The sequence below is a fragment of the Numida meleagris genome, chromosome 1 (genome assembly GCF_002078875.1).
Source record: "Numida meleagris isolate 19003 breed g44 Domestic line chromosome 1, NumMel1.0, whole genome shotgun sequence".
Classification (NCBI taxonomy): Eukaryota; Metazoa; Chordata; class Aves; order Galliformes; family Numididae; genus Numida; species Numida meleagris.
Genome location: NC_034409.1, coordinates 59008359 through 59024865, shown reverse-complemented (window position 1 = coordinate 59024865; position 16507 = coordinate 59008359). Strand labels below are relative to the sequence as shown.

Sequence of the window (16507 nt, the reverse complement as noted above, 5' to 3'; positions counted from 1 at the left end):
AAGATATCGTAATTACAAAGGAACGCTGACTGGCTGTGTCCACTGTGGCATGGCCACTATTAATAGCACTCAATTGTGCAGAGCTTTCAAATAGTACTTTAGAAAATGAGAACCAGTTACTGTGTGATTGCATTGAGAAACTCAAGCAAGAGCTTGGCCTATTGACAGGGGAAAAAAAATCAAGTTTAACTTTCCCTTTAAAGTAAATATGGAATATTGCACTGGAAAATACTCAGGCTCCTGAACCAGTACACCTGGGTAATTCAACAGAAAAAATCTCAAGATCATATCTCGAAGCCCCACTCGAGGAGGATCCCTTTGAGATCTGAGCTGTAGTGATGCAAAAAACCAAAGTAAGTACAGGATAGACCAGCAGGGGTGCCCCCTGATCAATGCCCCCCTGCCCAAATTCATCTCCATGTAACAGCTTGCCCCTATATGGCATCTGAATTGATGGATTTGGTACAACGATTTTGGCAGAGACCAAGGGGAAGTGCACCAGCTTGGTTACTCTGACTATGGGACACGGAGGCAGAGTGTTGTGGTCAGTGGACCAGAAGTTTCCAAGCTTGCATCCATTACCTCGCACCCTGCCCTTATGCAAAGACTGTATGGCATCATGCAACATAATGAGGAGAATAATTACCTAATGGATTGGTTGATGGCAGCATGCCGTATCACTTGGCCTAATAAGGCTGATATCCTGGTGCATGCAGGTGGAGGTCCATGGAGGACCTCCAAGCATATATTTGCGAGCTAGGAATGAACGAGGCCATTTACGACGAAGCCTTCTGAATTCCTGATTTAGTAAAATTCTCAGCCGGAATGAGGGATCTAATTTTACAACAGGCACCCTCCCACTATTATGGCACTTTAGTACCTATATTGAACCCCCTGGTGGCCTCAGAAGCCATTGTTCAGCAGGCTGCCCAGTTGGTGGCTGACCTGGGGGAGAACAACAGGTGAAACTGGCTGTAAAACAAGCACAGGCACTGGGTATATTTGATCCTACCCTCCCAGCCGAATTGGATGTTCATGTCACTCAGGACGGCTTTGGCTGGGGCCTGTGGCAACACCAGAATTCTGTTCAGATCCCAATTGGGTTCTGGTCTCAGGTCTGGCATGGAGCAGAAGAAAGATACAGTAATGACTGAAAAACAGTTACTGGCTGCCTACTCTGCATTACAGGCAGTAGAGCCAATAACCCAAACATCTGAGATCACAGTTAAGACCACCTTGCCAGTTCAGCAGTGGGTGAAACATCTGACTGACCTTCCTAAGACAGGGGTGGCCCAAGCACAGACAGTGGCATGATGGGTTGCCTATCTCAGCCAGAGGAGTAGCTTGTCTTCATCACCATTGAAAGAACAACTTCAAAAGATCTTAGGCCCAGGGATGTATCACAGCGATGTGCCGAAAGAAACAATGGTCGCTCCAAAAGAGAAGAGTCCTGTTCAGGAGGGGAAATATACCAGGCATCTTCAGGAATAGGATATGGACAGTCCAGTGAAGGTAACCCAAGCAAGTGGAGAGCAGTGGCATACCATCCCTCCACTGACACAATCTGGTTTGAAGACGAGAAGGTCAAAGTAGCCAATGGGCAGAGCTGCGAGCTGTGTGGATGATTATCACCAAGGAACCTGGTGACAACGCACTGAACATCTGCACAGACAGTTGGGCTGTGTACTGGGGATTCACTCTTTGGATCGCACAGTGGGCCACCCAAGACTGGACCACCCATGCCCGACTGCTCTGTGGCAAAGAGATGTGGTTAGACATATGGAATGTGGTTAAACATAGAACCATCTGTGTTTACCACGTTTCTGGACATCACCCCCTGCAGTCACCAGGAAATGATGAGGCTGACAGGCTGGCTCGAGTATGGTGGATTGAGAACTCTCCTTCTGAGAACATCGCCTACTGGCTACACCAGAAGCTGCAACATGCTGGACAGAAGACCACGTGGGGGCTGCCCATAACAATGTTAGATATTGTCCAGGCATGTCATAATTGCGAAGTTTACTTGAGAATGAGACTGAAAGCCTTGCCAAAGACGACTGTCCACCTTGCCAGAGGACATAACCCTCTCCAAAGGTGGCAAGTTGATTATATAGGCCCTCCCGCGTGATCTGAGATATGCATGAACTTGTGTTGACATGGCAAGTGGACTGATGCAGGCCCATCCAGTACCAAAAGCAAATCAGGCCTACACCACCAAGGCTTTAATGTAGTTAATGGTGGTATATGGGACTCCACAGGCTCACTTCATGGGTGCGATGATGTGCTGCTGGGCAGAAGAGAAGAACATGGAATGGCGATTTCATCTGCCATATAATCCAACAGAAGCAGGCCTCACTGAACGTTATAATGGCATCCTGAAGGCTGTTTTGAAGACAGACTCTCAGTCCCTGCAGGGGTGGACAAAGAGACTCTATGAAACTCTGTGGGACCTGAATGAAAGGCCTAGAGATGGCAGACCCAGTGCCCTGAAGATGCTACAGACAACATGGGCCTCCTCTCTTAGGATCCAAATTACAGGTACTAACAATCAGGTAAGACCCCAAATTGGTAATGAAAATAACCTGTTCCCTGCTCCTGAGAATCTAGAACCTGCTACCCATAGAATAGAACGGCCTTGGAAGGTGCAAGTAGGACCAAGGTGGTGTGGCCTATTTGTGCCTTGGGGGAGATTATTGGAGGTGGGAGGCTCGGTAGTCCCTCTGGTGATTGGTACATGGCCTACTGACATCATGGTCAACACTCCAGTCTTCATTGCTAAGGGGACCCTCATCATGTCCCTATGGCAGATCAGGACCCCTCTTTGGTACCTGATATAGTTATGCAGCCACATATACCTGGCCAAAGGGTGTGGTACAGATGGCTGGGGTATGCCCCAGTGCAAGCCAAAGTGTTGACCCAGGACAGGAATACAGCCTGTATCTTGCCATGGAAGGCAGACCTCCTCCTCTTGGTACCACTGAAATACCTGTATTACTCCCCCTGAGTCTTTTGAGTCTCTAGGATCACTGCAAGGAGCAAAATGTCATCGAAGTGTTCGAGTCACTGTGAGATCAAGCATGACATCTGGTGAAGGCCTGTGTGGAACTGGTGGAACCTGCACCAAACAACTGCATACCTCCAGTAGCGTCACTGAGCACTGGCCCATGAGACAACATGAACCTCAGCCATGAACCGATCAATTGTCTCACATTGTGTCAACCTGCACTGCAATGGGCAACTGTATAAGCATCGCAGTGTGTTGGATCTCTGTAGTAGGGAAGGCTCAGCCTCCAGCTGATTTAATCATTGGTTCACATTGTGAAGGGGTGGAGTGCATGGGAACTGCTGAGTCACAGCCTGAACCACTGATTGAGCACCTAAAGGAAAGACCCAGTCAACCCTTGGAGCAGAGGTGAATGCAATTCACCTGTGTGGGCCTCATTTAAGGGCTGACTGCCTCTGAGGAAGGATCTCTTTCTGGAGATCCCTCCTTGGTGGAAGCTTTTCCCTGTGAACCCGGAGTCTTCTGATATGGGTGAGCAATCCACTTCCGTTCCTTTGCAGCACCTTGCTATTGTGCTGGAAACTTCCACCTCTTTCGTAATGCCTTTTCTATCATGTTGGTCCTTCCAATTGCTGCAGTAGGTTAATTAACTTCTTTAGAGGCTGATCTAGTATACACATGCAGTAGTTTAAGTAACACACATTAAGATCTTGTGGAAGATGAAGCCTTCTCTAAAAGTACAGAAAAGTTGCAGTGCAAAACATCTTTTTTCTGCTTAAATACATTTTAGAGTATTACAACGCATTGCTGATTTCAGAGCAGCATTAGAGCTTTAATGCTTAAAAGTTGAAAGGATGACACTATTTGAATATTTTATAAAGACTACTGTTTTTGATGGCATGTAAGTTTAAATTACCATCTTATCAATTTTTATTTAGCTGATTATTAGGCAGGCCTGAACCATCCAAGGTGACCAGAACTGTGCTGTGGTAAAAAGCACTTAATGAGTCCAATTCATCAAAAATATGCATAATCTCTAACTTGATTATAGCTGATCGCTATGATCCGCATAACAGCAGTGCTTGAACACACAAACATGTGCAAACTTAACTTCTGAAGTTTTCAAACTGCATTTTTTTTCTTAAATTTGTGAACTGAACACTGCAAATTGCTCAAAGCATCTAATTAAGGCATCAAGAAGTCCTCTATGAAACACTAACTTCAGAAGAAAATGTATAAACAATGGCAATTTTCAGGAGCTACCTTTGGAAAAGTATAACATGCATCCACATTTAAGTTAGGTATTTACCAATAATCATGTGTGCATTATAATTGTGAAAGCCAAATCAGATACTGTTTCATTTTGTTTTAATGAATGCAAGTCATTTTGTTTACACAAAATAACCGTATCTTGGTTATATCTGCTTTCATACACAAGAAGAAATGTCTGAACTTGAGTATCACCATCAACTATGGCAACATGTGAAGCCACAGTTCAAAACAGCTTAATCATAAAACTGTAACTTATGATGTTTTTGCAATGTTTCACAAATAGCAGAAAATACAAGTAAAACACTGGGGGTTAAATGCATGCAACCATCGTAATGGGTCAAAACTTGAAGAAAAAACATTGTAGATAGCTGTAAGAATCATTCTTTCCACCTGCTGGAGTACTCATATGTAACCACTAATTAATATTGAATAGTATTTCAATACTTTCTATGCAACCTACCAGGAAATTCCATTGAATGGTTCTTCTTCATAGTACTTCACTGTTTTTGATGAATGCTCTTACCTTCCACAGTCAAATCAATTGTTAGAGGGTTAACCTGCCATTCACAGATCACCACTATTTAAATGCTTGAAGAGAATCTAAGAAGCAATTTGGAGCTAAATCCCTTGGTTTACACACAGTTATTATCCTTCCAAAGACAGAAATTTGAATTTTTATTTTTCAGTAATCCTACAATTTCTGAAGTTACTGTATCTATTGGGTTTACACTGCAAGGTCCTGTTAGTGGGGGAGAGCTGCAGGGGTGGCCTCTCTGTACAGCGCCCAATAGTTGACCCATGTCAGATCAGTGCCAGCTCCAGATGGCTCAAAAAGGGACCCACCACTGCCAGAGCTGAGCCATGAGCAATGCTGTGTGTGCCTCTTGGAGAGCAGACTGAACGAAGAAACTGCTGCATGACAGCAGCTGAGAGAGAACAACGTGAGAATGTGAGAGAAACAGCCCTCCAGTCAACAAGGTCAGTACAGAAGGAGAGCAGGAGGTGCTCCAGGTGCAGAGCAGAAGCTCCCTGGAGGAGCAGGCTGTCCTTTGCAGCCCATGGGCATCACATGAAATAGATCTCCACATGCAGCCATGGAGGAGGTCTGCAGTGCAGCAGTGGATGCAGCCTGAAGGACCCACAGCCCATGGAGAGCCCCCACAATAGCAGTCCCAGACCAGAGCTGCAGCCCATGGAGAGGAGCCCACAGTGAAACAAAAGATCTGCGGGAGCTGCCACCCATGGGGACCTGTGCTGAAGCATTTCCTGAAGGATGGGCCCTGCAGCAGAGAGCAGCATTGGGGCAGTGCCTGGAGAGCTGCAGCCTGTGGGAAGCCCATGTGGGATCAGTTTTAGGACAGAATCCTGTGAGAGGGACCCCATGTGGAGCAGGGGCAGAGAGTGATCATGGAAGAGCCGTAGAGGTGAAATGTTATGGACTGACCACAGCACTCATTGTCCGTTCCCCTGTGCTGTTGTGGGGAAGGGGGTAGAAAAAGGTGGATGTCTGGTAAAGGTGTTTTTAGTTTGCTTTTAATTCTCACTGCTCTTGTCTGTTAACAATACGCAATTACAAAAAAACGTTAATCTTCCTCATGCCAAGTCTGTTTTGCCCGTGAGAATAATTTGTGAGCAATCTTCCTCTCCTAATAAGAACCAATGACTTCCCCCCTCCCTCCATCTTATTTTCTCCCCGTCCTTTTGTGGAAAGAGAGTGAAGTGGCATGGTGGAGCTTGGCTACCTACTGGTGTGAAACTATCACAAGGTACTATAACACACACAAAATTAAGGAAGGAGCTCTGCACAGCAGTTTTCACAACGTTCAAATTTGAGCATGCAGCCAAATGCTACAGGACCTCCAGGTAGCTTGGAAAATGTTAGCGATGTTACAATTTGAAGTTGTGGTTGATAGAAAACGTAACTTAATGCATTCATAAGAAAGAAGGAAGAGGCAGGAAATAAGGTCTAGGAAATTTAAATTAATCTAAAAGTAATCACTTCCATTTCCCTGAAAATGCATTAGAGGAGAGGTAGCAGCATGGTATACACAGTTCTAGCAAGCACAGTATTCTAGACTTCATTATCTCTACCAGTGAAATCCCTTCTCACAGAGTGTGCAGCAACAGCTTCTTTTTCAAGAACCTATTTCACTTCACTTCTCACCTCCTTAAAGTCTCATTCCACCTACAGCTGAATGTTACTTTCCATACAAAGGTCAAAACCTTTTTTATTAAATCAAATCACTGTGTATTTGGGTTGTAACTGCTCAGTCCATTTCTTCATAAAGATTTTCAGTGTTTTTCCTTTGCAAAAATATTTTCCCCATAGATATTCAAGAATAAACATGAAGTATGGCAAGGGAGAGAATGAAGCCACTTCTGCCTTTCTAAGTGATAGTAAAAAGCAAGTGTGGGCATAAAATATACTAAGGAGCCAGCTAGAGAGATCACAGCTCCATTCCCACATCTGTTCCTTTTTTCTTATTCTCAAGTTTCACATGAAACATCCATCCTCTACAAAAAAAACATCGCCACAACAGAGGCAACAAAGTAAGCATTTAGAACATAGCAACAAGAAAGTATCTGCCCTTTCCAAGACAGCAACACAGGCACTAGGTGAGCTGTAAAACTGACAAACTGATTTCTAATTGTACACCTACAGAAAACTACAAATAAACCCAGGAGACAGCCCTCTGGAACTATGTCACAATGCAAGAACACTGAAAAATGCCCCAATGGAACAGCAGAAGTGAAACTGAAATTAGTTCTGTTCCATCTTGAGTAAGCACCAAGTGTTTCTCCAATTCCAGTAACTAATGCAAGGAACTAAATTTACAATACAACTTAAGATTGAAGACCTCAATTGGCAGGACATTGGCTACAGAAAATTAACTTGCAGTAGGGACACATGAAAGGTACCAATGCCAGGGCTGTTGCAAGGAAGCACCTAAAACATGCAGGCAATAGCATTAAATGACTGAACAGAATCCCATTCTGCTGGCATTGGCTTAGCTGTAACATGGGACTGCTTCGTGGATACCAGTGTTCAGAGTAACTTATTTAGAATGCAAAGCACTTCAAAAAAGAAATGGTAAGAAATACAACGTGCGATAAAGGAGTTCCTTTATATTAGTGATATTGACGCACCACAAGTAAATATTTATATCACACTTTCTTTAAAATAACCCAAAACTTAAGATTAATCTTACCCTCAAGGCCTGTATTTCCCATTTCAGTACAAGATACAATCATACAGAGCCATGTGAACACAGATGCAAACTCAATTTTGTACAAAACCATACACTAAAACAATGTAGAAATCCTAAAATAAACTCATTGACGCTCTAAGCATTACTGTCACACTATTAATCAACAAGAAAAAGTAGCCATGAGGGAACATTAGCTATTAACTTGATTAACATTTAAAAAACAGTGGTCAATAATATACTGTATCTGCTAACGCCATACAAATAATTTAAATTTTATAAGTTGAAAAGTTGCACCTCTAGAAGTTCTCTCATAATATGTTACCCTTGAATCAAGACCTTTCAGTAGCATGTTGAATGTGTTAGGCAGGAAAGCAACATCTAGTGATTCAATTCATTAGCAGGTCACCACTCAGAGTAATTGTACCAAACATTTGTAAAATCACAACAAGCTGTAAGATGGAAATTATGTCAAAGGAATATGTACAAAATTAAACATTTGACTTGACCACTGGAATCCAAGGCAGAGAATATTCAGCAGCTTTGAACCGGATTCCTTCTGGTTTGAAGAATGAAGTATTTACATAGAATGTGCACCTAACCCTAATTTAACACAAAGCTTCATGCATGCCATGAAGACAAATATCGAAAAACGTTAGAATTATACTCTAGTTATAAAAACCTTCTTTTCTGTACACATGTTAAGTTTCTTTGGTCTGAATTGAGGGATCAGTCCTCGCAACAAATTTGAAGTAACAGCATTTCTTTACAGAAAGATTAATTAACATTAGACAAGGTCAGAGAAGCGACGAAAAGAAAGACGAAATGCATATAGCATCAAGGCAATTAAGGAGAAGCATTTTACCATGGAAGATGATGTTATGCATAGCAAGAAATCTATAATCCTTTGGTTGAATGATTCAGCTATGTTCATATACTGAAAACATGCTATTAACCTCCTGTTTTCAAAGGAAGTGAGGTGTAACAAGGAGGAGAATGTATGAATGGAGACAAAACATTTCTTGAATTAACTACTGCTTTGTAAAATAGATCACCTTTGTAATACGAATCAAAAGGAGACGAGAAACAGATTAAGACTACTCTGTTCTGGATTAAATTTATAAACTCTATAGCAGAGAAAATTTGCTGCTTTCCTACCTACTTTTACTTTTCCAACCCAGATGGGTTTTCATTCATCTGGCAGAAACAGAGGGAAACCACTCCTCTGCACAACTTTACTGGATACTCCATCATGAGACACCTAAGCAACAGCCAGACCTAAATCCCACTCCTCTGTCTGCTGAACAAACACACCTGTACTCTTGCCTGATTTGCTGTCAACTTTTCAGCTAGAGCTCACAGTACTTTTAGTGGCTGCTATCATTTTTACTCCACCGCAAAAGTCACAGAACTTTCTCTTTCAACTAACTTTTCCATTACAAGAGCACCTTCTCTCTTTCAGTAACATAAACAGCATCTGTTTGATGCTCTGAACTTACCTGGAGCAGCATAATCTTATAGAAAAATATCATAGTAACACACTCCGCAAATGGGTAACTTGTTCTAAACGTTTGTATCTCACCTTTGACAGAAGCAATTTCACACAGGAAACATGGCCCTCATAGACTGCTGATAGGAGTGGTGTAATATTGTGTTTGTCCGGAGCCTGTAAATTGAGACACAGTTATTTGAAGAACTATTTCACACAGCATTAAAAGGTTTCACTTAATTTTTTAGTTTTGTCTTGTCAACAGTTAAAAAAAGTTGAAGATTTAAGAATATTTTCCAGAAATGCATTTCTTCAGAAATTTTTACTCTATTTTTTTTTAAAGGAAGGTCATGGTAAAGGCATAAAAGACAGTCAGGGAACAGTAAGATACTTCTTCCTTAAGTCTGATTGGTATCCAGAAGTTCACATTTGTGGTTTTTTGTTTTTTTTTGCAAGTGACAGAAATTGCAGTGTTTTACATGAGAAATTTTGTCAATTTAAAATAGTATCCTTAATTCTCCCATTTCTCAGACAATCTAGTTTCAGAAACCTGCTTTAGCTTGAAATGTTCTCTGGGCTCTCTTCTCTCTAAACTATAGTCCTGGAAAGGATAAGAAAAGGATCAAACGAAATGTCCTCATTTTTCCTCCATTTTATGCAGATCTAGGAGTATTCCTGAGGAAATTCTTATCCTTCCAGATAACAAAAAAAAATTTGAGACATTCTGAAGATGTCTTGCACATTAATTTTCATATAGGTATTCTAAAGCATAGCATTTGGGGTGTAGGGTTAAAATATTTAGAAATTTCACTTTACGGAGGACTATATTGTTCTGAAGAACCAATACAGTTCAGGCAAATCTTTTAATGACACAAAACCATGCAGAGATCAAGCCACAGCAAAGTGATGAAGTTTGGTTGAAGTAAGAATGTCTCAAATTAATCTACACAATAAGAAGAGAGATGCAAACCAATTTCAACAGAGTTGGTCCTGTCCTGGTCAAGGATGTATTATAATGTTGGAAGGGACTCCAGAAGACAAATTTATTAAGTATTTAATGCCATCTTCATTTAGATGCAATTGCCAGTTCTATCTTTCTAATAACTGTCAAATTAAAATTAATTTTTATAGCTACAGTTTTCCCAGTGTATGTCCCAAACTGTTAGAATATTTATTAAATGCAATTTTAAGCTTCTAAACTTTAGGAGACCACCTCTCAAGCATTCTTAAATGCATCAAATTGCTGGATTACATCTAAATCCTCCAGTAACCAATTAAACACTTATCTCTTATGTGAGAAAAAACCCTTACATGCTTGTAAATTTATGTACATACATTAATATCAGCTCCTTTCAATAGCAGAAATTCCAGTATCTCAAGCTGGCCACAGTCTGCTGCATAGTGAAGAGGCTTCCTCCCACCTTCAAGTGTCCGGTTGACATCTTCACCCTTCAACGTAAACAACAATTCATAAGCAAAATTTAAAGTTATTACACCAAAAAGAGCTTGAAAAGAAAAAGAAATCCAACACCTTTTAATATGCTGAAGAGCATTCCATCCAAATATTTAAGTCTTTGCCTAGCAAAAATAAAAATTAAGTTGCTTGATTTCCTTTCCTGCTTCACTTGCATATTTAGAACTGTGTGATAGCTTCAGCTCCTTCTTCCACACTGCATCTGAGGTGTAGCGAGTGCCCAAATGTGCCATGTATATTGACCAAAAAGAAAAAAAAAAAATCAGAGTATGGAGGAAATCTAACGTTCACTTATTTTGCTTCTCCTACTTCTAACTGGGATCTTAATTATCTAGCTACTCCAAGTTACTTTCCCTGCTTTTTACCTATTGAAGTTTTGCACACAGAGAAGCCTCATGCATAGAAGTCTACATCATAACTGCTAGCAAGTGAGTACAGATCTTTCATAATCCAAAACCCAGTTAAGAAACTTTCCATTCTATTTTATATGTAGCATTGCATCTGCCAATTCTGTAATATGACACAATGAGGTCTGAAGACAGCCAACCAAACCAAGACATAGGAAGTTATATTCTAATGCCACTCATACTAGTGGATTGAGAAATCTCTTAAGGCGTAAGTGAAATTTAATTTACTGAGTGCCTAATCAGCTTTGTTTCTTCACCTTGGGTTGTGCAACTAAGGATAAACTGATTTGCTGCACTTCAGTGACAAGGAGTTACTAAATACCAAATACTGGCAGGCTACGTGGTAACTTCTTGTTCATCTGTGCAAGCAAGCTTAGTATTTTAGGTCACAGCTAAATTTAGCCCCTTACCTCAAGTTTTCTGTCTCTACAGAAAAACAATCAAAAAAATTTCAGCTACAGCACCAACTTGTAGTTCTCTGTAGAACCTCTGCAATAACCTCACTATTGTCTCAAATTTCTTACAGTTCAAACAATAGAGTGAAATACATCTTCCAGACAGGAGCTCTCTTCTAAGAGTAGAAGGGCAGGCTGTCAGAAAAATCTTATTCTGCATCTGATGTTCTATATCGTCAAAGTTTTATACTGCAGGCCATGCAATTCCCTTCTCCTTTCCAATAGGCTATTTGACTCTTTCCATAATAAACTCCCCTAAAAGCCAAAGCAAATGTATATCTTCCAGTGTTTAACTAGAATACTGTGCATTTTCTGGTCTCAGAAATCAAGACTTCATTCTTATACTACTGAATGTTCCATTTCCTAAGCGGTATGATGAAAAAACCCTACAGGTTGTTACCAACCAACGACTTCTAAAGAATGTTGGACATCAGAAAAAAGTTAGTTTTACTATTATTTATGTTCTTCAGAACAGCAATGTCTTGTACCTTTAAACAGTCCTCCACAGCTTCAGCTACAGACACGCAACACTATACAGTACTACGTGAAATCCCAGTAAGACTGAATCCAACTCTGTGACAAATTACTTGCTAAATAGTATTATCAGCTACACAAGTCTTGTGATGCAACTTCTCCCTTACTCTGCTAAACTGCAGGACAAATTATTGGCAAGGGAATGTTAACAACTGTGTTCAATAAATAAAAAAAAATCATTCAGATCACAGTACTCTAACAGCATACAAATAGTCACATCAGTCTGAAAAGCACATAAGTTAAGCATGCTGCTTCCTTAACAAGTAAATTAAGCTTTGGTCATTCTTATTTGCACATCACCACTTCCTGTCAATTTTAAAACAACTGGCATTTGAATAGCACAGGATGTTTGCAGATACTCCTAAAACACCTGTAACATCTGTCACACGCATAGACGTGGTAAATACAGGGAGAAGGGAGAAGGACAAACAAGCTAACTCTGGAGACAGTACAAAGTAAAGCTACAAAGTCCACATTCAAGAGAATTCTTCGTACTTCAGAGTCATCATGTTTTAAAATTGTGACAGTTCAAAGCTCATCTTTTTAAGCTCATAAATATTTGGCTTCTTGACTCACACTAAAGGATATTTTTCTTGTGAAATAATATACAACAGATCCTTCTGCTCTGTCCTACACTAGTTGTGGGAAAAAATCCTGCTGGACAATGAACCTAGATATTACCCAAGCAGCAAGTTTCCTAAGTTGCCCTTCGAAATGATTAAAGCTTGTTTATAGAAGTGAATATCTCACAGAGACTGCAAAGACGTCCCAACATGAGACTACATAGATTTGAACAGCAGCATTCAGGAAGTGTATCAGCAGCATTCAAAACCAAAATATTTTAGGCTGAATCAACAAAACCAAGATATACTCTAATAATATATAAACACAATCCAAATTGGTAGTACATTGGTGCCAAAGACAGCTGCAACAAGCTTTTTACTTGGCTAGACAGTGTTGCAGAACAAACACCCTAGATGAGGTTGTCAAAGATCATCTAAACAAGATGCTGTTCTCCTTTAGATGTAAGACTGTGGATGTTGATTTTTGTCTTCAACGAATGAGCACTCAAAGTTGGATTTTCTTGATCTTCCATTTAAAGTATTCTGTTTGGCTGTCAAGTAGAGATGTTGAGTTATACAGGCAGATGGGTTCTCAGTTTTGACAGATTAGTCAGAAACAGACCACATTCTGCACAGCAAACATTTTGTCCATATAGTATTGTCAAAAAAAGTGACTAAATATGCACTAGAGAAGTCAACCTTCTAGAGTGGAATTGCAAATTCACTAACAATTGTGCAAATGCTAGTACAAAGCTGGGAAAGGAATTTGTCCTTGCAAAGGGAAACAATCACCTATTTTAATGACTTTCTAGAATGCACTGAGTTCACTTAGTCAGAACTTGAGGCTAAGTCTGGCATAAACCACAAGACTAATGTTCTTTGCTGATCAAAGACCTAGGTCACCATCTACTTAGTAACATTAAAAACCAGTTCAACACATGCAACATGAGAACCAACAGTTAGCAGGTATCTGCTTTAATCCCCTCTATTAACATTTGATTACAGGTAAAGAAAAGCCTCTCTCTGAATCTCCAATTACTAAACAAGAAAGGATGTAAGATGTTTACAACACAGTCATCTCATGTTCTACTTAGAAAACTCACATATACACAAATAACAGTAGATTATTCATTTAGAAGGACTTTAAGTAACAGTTTAGTTGAAAACTGGCTATCAACATTCAATGAAAGAGGAAAACAAAAACCTGAAGCTCGATTCTAAATACTTCATAAGTTCTCTCTGCTTTTTAAATAACTAATAGTAGGGTTCATCATAAAGACCTCTGAAAGGAACTACCATATTCATTTCCTGCAGTGGAGCAATTAAATCCATAAAAAGACCGGTTCCAACTAATTTCTTAAGTAAGTACTGTCAAAATTACTTACTCTTAATTCTTCCACTAACTTCTGTACAAGAGCTTGTTGCAAAATAAGTTAAATTTAAACTTCAGCTTTGTCCAATGTTTTGAATGATATCAAACAGACTGCTGGAAGTAAGAAAACAGAACAATCACAGAAAAAGTAAGGTCAGAAGGAATCTCAAGAGATCATCTAGTACAACCTCCTGCCCAAAGCAGAGCTATCCTCAAAGTTCAATCAGGGCTTTGTCCATTTCAGTTCTAAAAAACTCACAAAGCCCTCCGTACACCACCTTTTACTTCACCATGGCAGTGGTTATTTTCTCACCTGTGTCCATTCAGTTTCCTTTGTTGAAACTCATGACCTCTGCATGTTGTCCTGCAGCTGAGCATCTCTGAGTAAGTCCAGTTCCATTTTCTCTATACCCCTGTATTTAATACTAGAAAGTTGCTATTAATCTCCTTTCTAACGTTACTTCTTCAAATTGAAGAAACATTGTCCTTATACATCATATAATCTGATCCTCTTTCAACATCAGCACGTGGCCCCCCTCTGACCCCACTCCAGTTTACACTTCTTGTAGCAAAGAACACCAAGCTGGACACACAACTCCAGGTGTGGGCTCAGAGGTGCCCACAAGGAAATAGTCACTACTCTCAAACTTGCTGGATTCTTCTCTCAAACCACTGGAATTCCTGTGACCTTTGGTTGTTGAAGGCCAGCTGCACACCCCACAAAAATCAGTGCTACTTGTGTCCACCCTATTCTGAGAAGTGGTTTTGTAGGGAATTAGCCCCCAGCTAGTATTAGCAGAGGAAAGTTATTTCACCCCCAACAAAATGCTGCATTTGTCTTTGTGACAATCTGAGGTTCTGTCAACACATTCTTGAGGTCCCACTGAGCAGCAATCCTACTTTCCATGTTATAAGACCATTCCCCTCAGCCTAATGTCATCTACTAATCTGATAAAGGTGTATTTCGTTCCACTATTTCAGCAACTGATTAACATATTAGATAGTATCAGCCCCAAGATATAGCCCCCGCCTCCCCCCCCAATCCAAAAAAAAAAAAGAACACAAGGTGAATAACAACCACTGATTCAGAGCAATGTAACCATTTAGGCTGAAATGGTCGTCAGTAGGTCTCGATCTAATCTCCTGCTTCAAGTAAGGTCCAAACTGAATTAAAATTAGTCTGCTCAGGAATGTGTCTAGTCAGGCCCTGAAACTCATAACAGTGCTGTTCAGAATCCCTATCCCAGTACTTAATTATATATAATGGAATTTTACTGTATCCAAATGATTCCCTCCCTCCCCTTCCCCCATTTCTACTACAATCGAAAAAAAAACGCCAAAACAGAGAAAACAATAAATCACAGGAAGTAATTGGGTTATTGGGCATGTTTTGCTCTTGTTAATCTGTGCTGGCTGTTCCTAATCATTTTTATGGATCTCAAAAAGTTTTCTAGGATAATTTGTTGCACAGTGGTTCCAAGGACTGCAGTGAGGCTGAGCAGTCTACTGCTTTGATCCTCTCTTTTTGCCCTGTTGGAAGATGACATGTTTTCTTTCAGTCACTGGGAATTGTTACCACTACCTGACCTGGCTGAAAGTTCAAGGTAGAAAGATGGTAAAAAGTAGCTTTATACTGTCAGTACTTCTGGTTGCACGCAACCAGCTGCATAGATTTGTGCAAACCCAGTTTAAGAGATTTCTAACTCACGGACCACAACGAAGATCACTTCTAACCCTAAGCTGGGCACAAGAACCTACGAGACCAGACAGTGGAGCTTAGAAGAAATGAGGCCAAAACTGCATGAACTCTCAATGCTTTTTTTTAATATCTTTCATCACTAAGTCATCTGCAGGCCAACATATTCCTTATTCTATCTTTTCTTGTCAATAAGACTACGCAAAAGCCCCAGCTGTCTCATGCCCTTTTCCAGTTTAACTACAGCAAAACTTAAGTTTTCGCAGTTCCCTCTGTCAGGGAAAGCTATCTACATTCTTTGTATCAAAGCTCAATTAGTTTAGTATTTGTTTTTGCTGTGTAATGGTTACAATATCACTACACCTTGGCATAGTTTGATCCTTCCTACCCCAATGTGAACAACGGGGCAGAATGATGAATTCAGTGAAGCAGCTAACAAGTCTGAGAATTCACTTGATCATTTCACCTTTCCAAACAAACGTTCCTTCATCTGATTCACAACTTGGCGCTCGAACACACCAGAAATAAGTAGCTGGGATTTACACTACAGTTCCACCACAGGAATAGAAACTGAAACTGGTGACCTCATTAAATCCTATTGCATAGGTTAACTGTATTAGTAGAGCAATATCTGTAATGCTGATGGCATTAAAATGCTCTTTCAGATTTAGAAGCAACTCCATATCCCCATCTGTACTTATCCTATCACACAGAAATAATTGTCTCCCTACTTCACACATTCCTTTCCTTGTGATTTTAATTAAGAAAACCAATTTCCATGCACTCAGATGTCCTTAAAATGCAGGAACGCATCCTACATGAGCTGCACTACAGAGTAATTCTAGTCCCCATTACCTTGGGAAAAGACAGACTCACTGTACAGTCTGTTTCATTACTCCAACCTCTCAGCATAAAAAGGGTTATTAGATTACAAGAGTATTAGATATTACATTTTATGTAAAAGAATAACTTCATTGGAGTAATTTGAGCAACAAAGAGGAAGAGTGAGAAATCATCCTTCTGTAAAGAAAAGTT

General features: G+C 40.2%; 1 protein-coding gene across 1 annotated transcript in view; it reads right to left on the bottom strand.

Annotated features, from left to right (window-relative positions):
• The window catches only part of MTPN (myotrophin), a 42647-nt gene that overhangs the window by 8563 nt on the left and 17577 nt on the right, over positions 1 to 16507 (bottom strand). Inside the window, exons 2-3 of the mRNA XM_021388653.1 lie at positions 10307 to 10420; positions 9065 to 9148 (exon numbers count right to left, since the gene is read on the bottom strand). Of these exons, the coding sequence (XP_021244328.1) occupies positions 9065 to 9148; positions 10307 to 10420 (198 nt within the window). The remainder of the gene's footprint in view (positions 1 to 9064; positions 9149 to 10306; positions 10421 to 16507) is intronic.